The following is a 746-nucleotide window of genomic DNA, read 5'->3' on the forward strand; positions in this document are numbered from 1 at the left end:
GCCCCCTCCAGCCGCGCCCTGAGCAGCCCCCCCCCCACGCCCCCAGCTCCTGGCCCACTGCCTGCTGGTCACGGTGGCCTCGCACTTCCCCGCGGACTTCACGGCCGACGCCCACGCCGCCTGGGACAAGTTCCTGTCCGTTGTGTCCAGCGTCCTGACCGAGAAATACCGCTGAGCGCAGCCGAGGGACCCCAGAGGACAGGCTGCGCCCTCTGCTTGACCTCTGAGCCCGCCCACTGCTCCTCCCCTAATTCCCCCCAAAAACAGCTGAGGATGGAATGAGCCGGTCCTGTGTCCTCCGAACAGGGGGTAGGAGGAAACAAAGTGAGGGTAGTTCACTCGGGGGCTGGCGGCCACTCTCGGGGCGTTTGGGGGCGGTCCCTGCGCCTACGGACCCCCGGGGAGCAGGCGGGGGAGAGCCCCGCAACCCGGGACCTTTCAGTCCGCAGGCCGACGCTCTATCCACTGAGCCAAACCGGTTTCGGCTGCTCTGGTCTTTACCAATCGCGCAGAGATGGGGCTTCCCTCCGCCGGGGTGTGGGTTGTGCGGAATGACTCGGGGGCTTTTCTTCAACACCTGTCCTACCTCCCGCGCTGCCTGCCGGCACCCCCGAGGAGGCTCCCTTCCGGGCCCCTCGGAGAAAAGGGGGTTCCCTGCCCCGCGCTCTTTCTCCTGATCCCTCCGCGGACTCCCTTCTGGCGCCCGCAGCCGGAACTTTGCCCGCAGGGAAGGCACTGCAGGTCCC

At 68.0% G+C, this 746-nt stretch overlaps 1 protein-coding gene across 1 annotated transcript in view; it reads left to right on the plus strand.

Moving 5' to 3' along the window:
- The window catches only part of LOC102756488 (hemoglobin subunit zeta), a 7,968-nt gene extending 7,711 nt beyond the window's left edge, over positions 1 to 257 (plus strand). The window contains exon 3 of the mRNA XM_006766134.2: positions 47 to 257. Coding sequence (XP_006766197.1) covers positions 47 to 175 — 129 coding nt within the window. The 3' untranslated portion in view covers positions 176 to 257. The remainder of the gene's footprint in view (positions 1 to 46) is intronic.
- The last annotated feature ends 489 nt before the right edge of the window (positions 258 to 746 follow it).

Source organism: Myotis davidii, unplaced genomic scaffold (genome assembly GCF_000327345.1).
Source record: "Myotis davidii unplaced genomic scaffold, ASM32734v1 scaffold100, whole genome shotgun sequence".
Lineage (NCBI taxonomy): Eukaryota > Metazoa > Chordata > Mammalia > Chiroptera > Vespertilionidae > Myotis > Myotis davidii.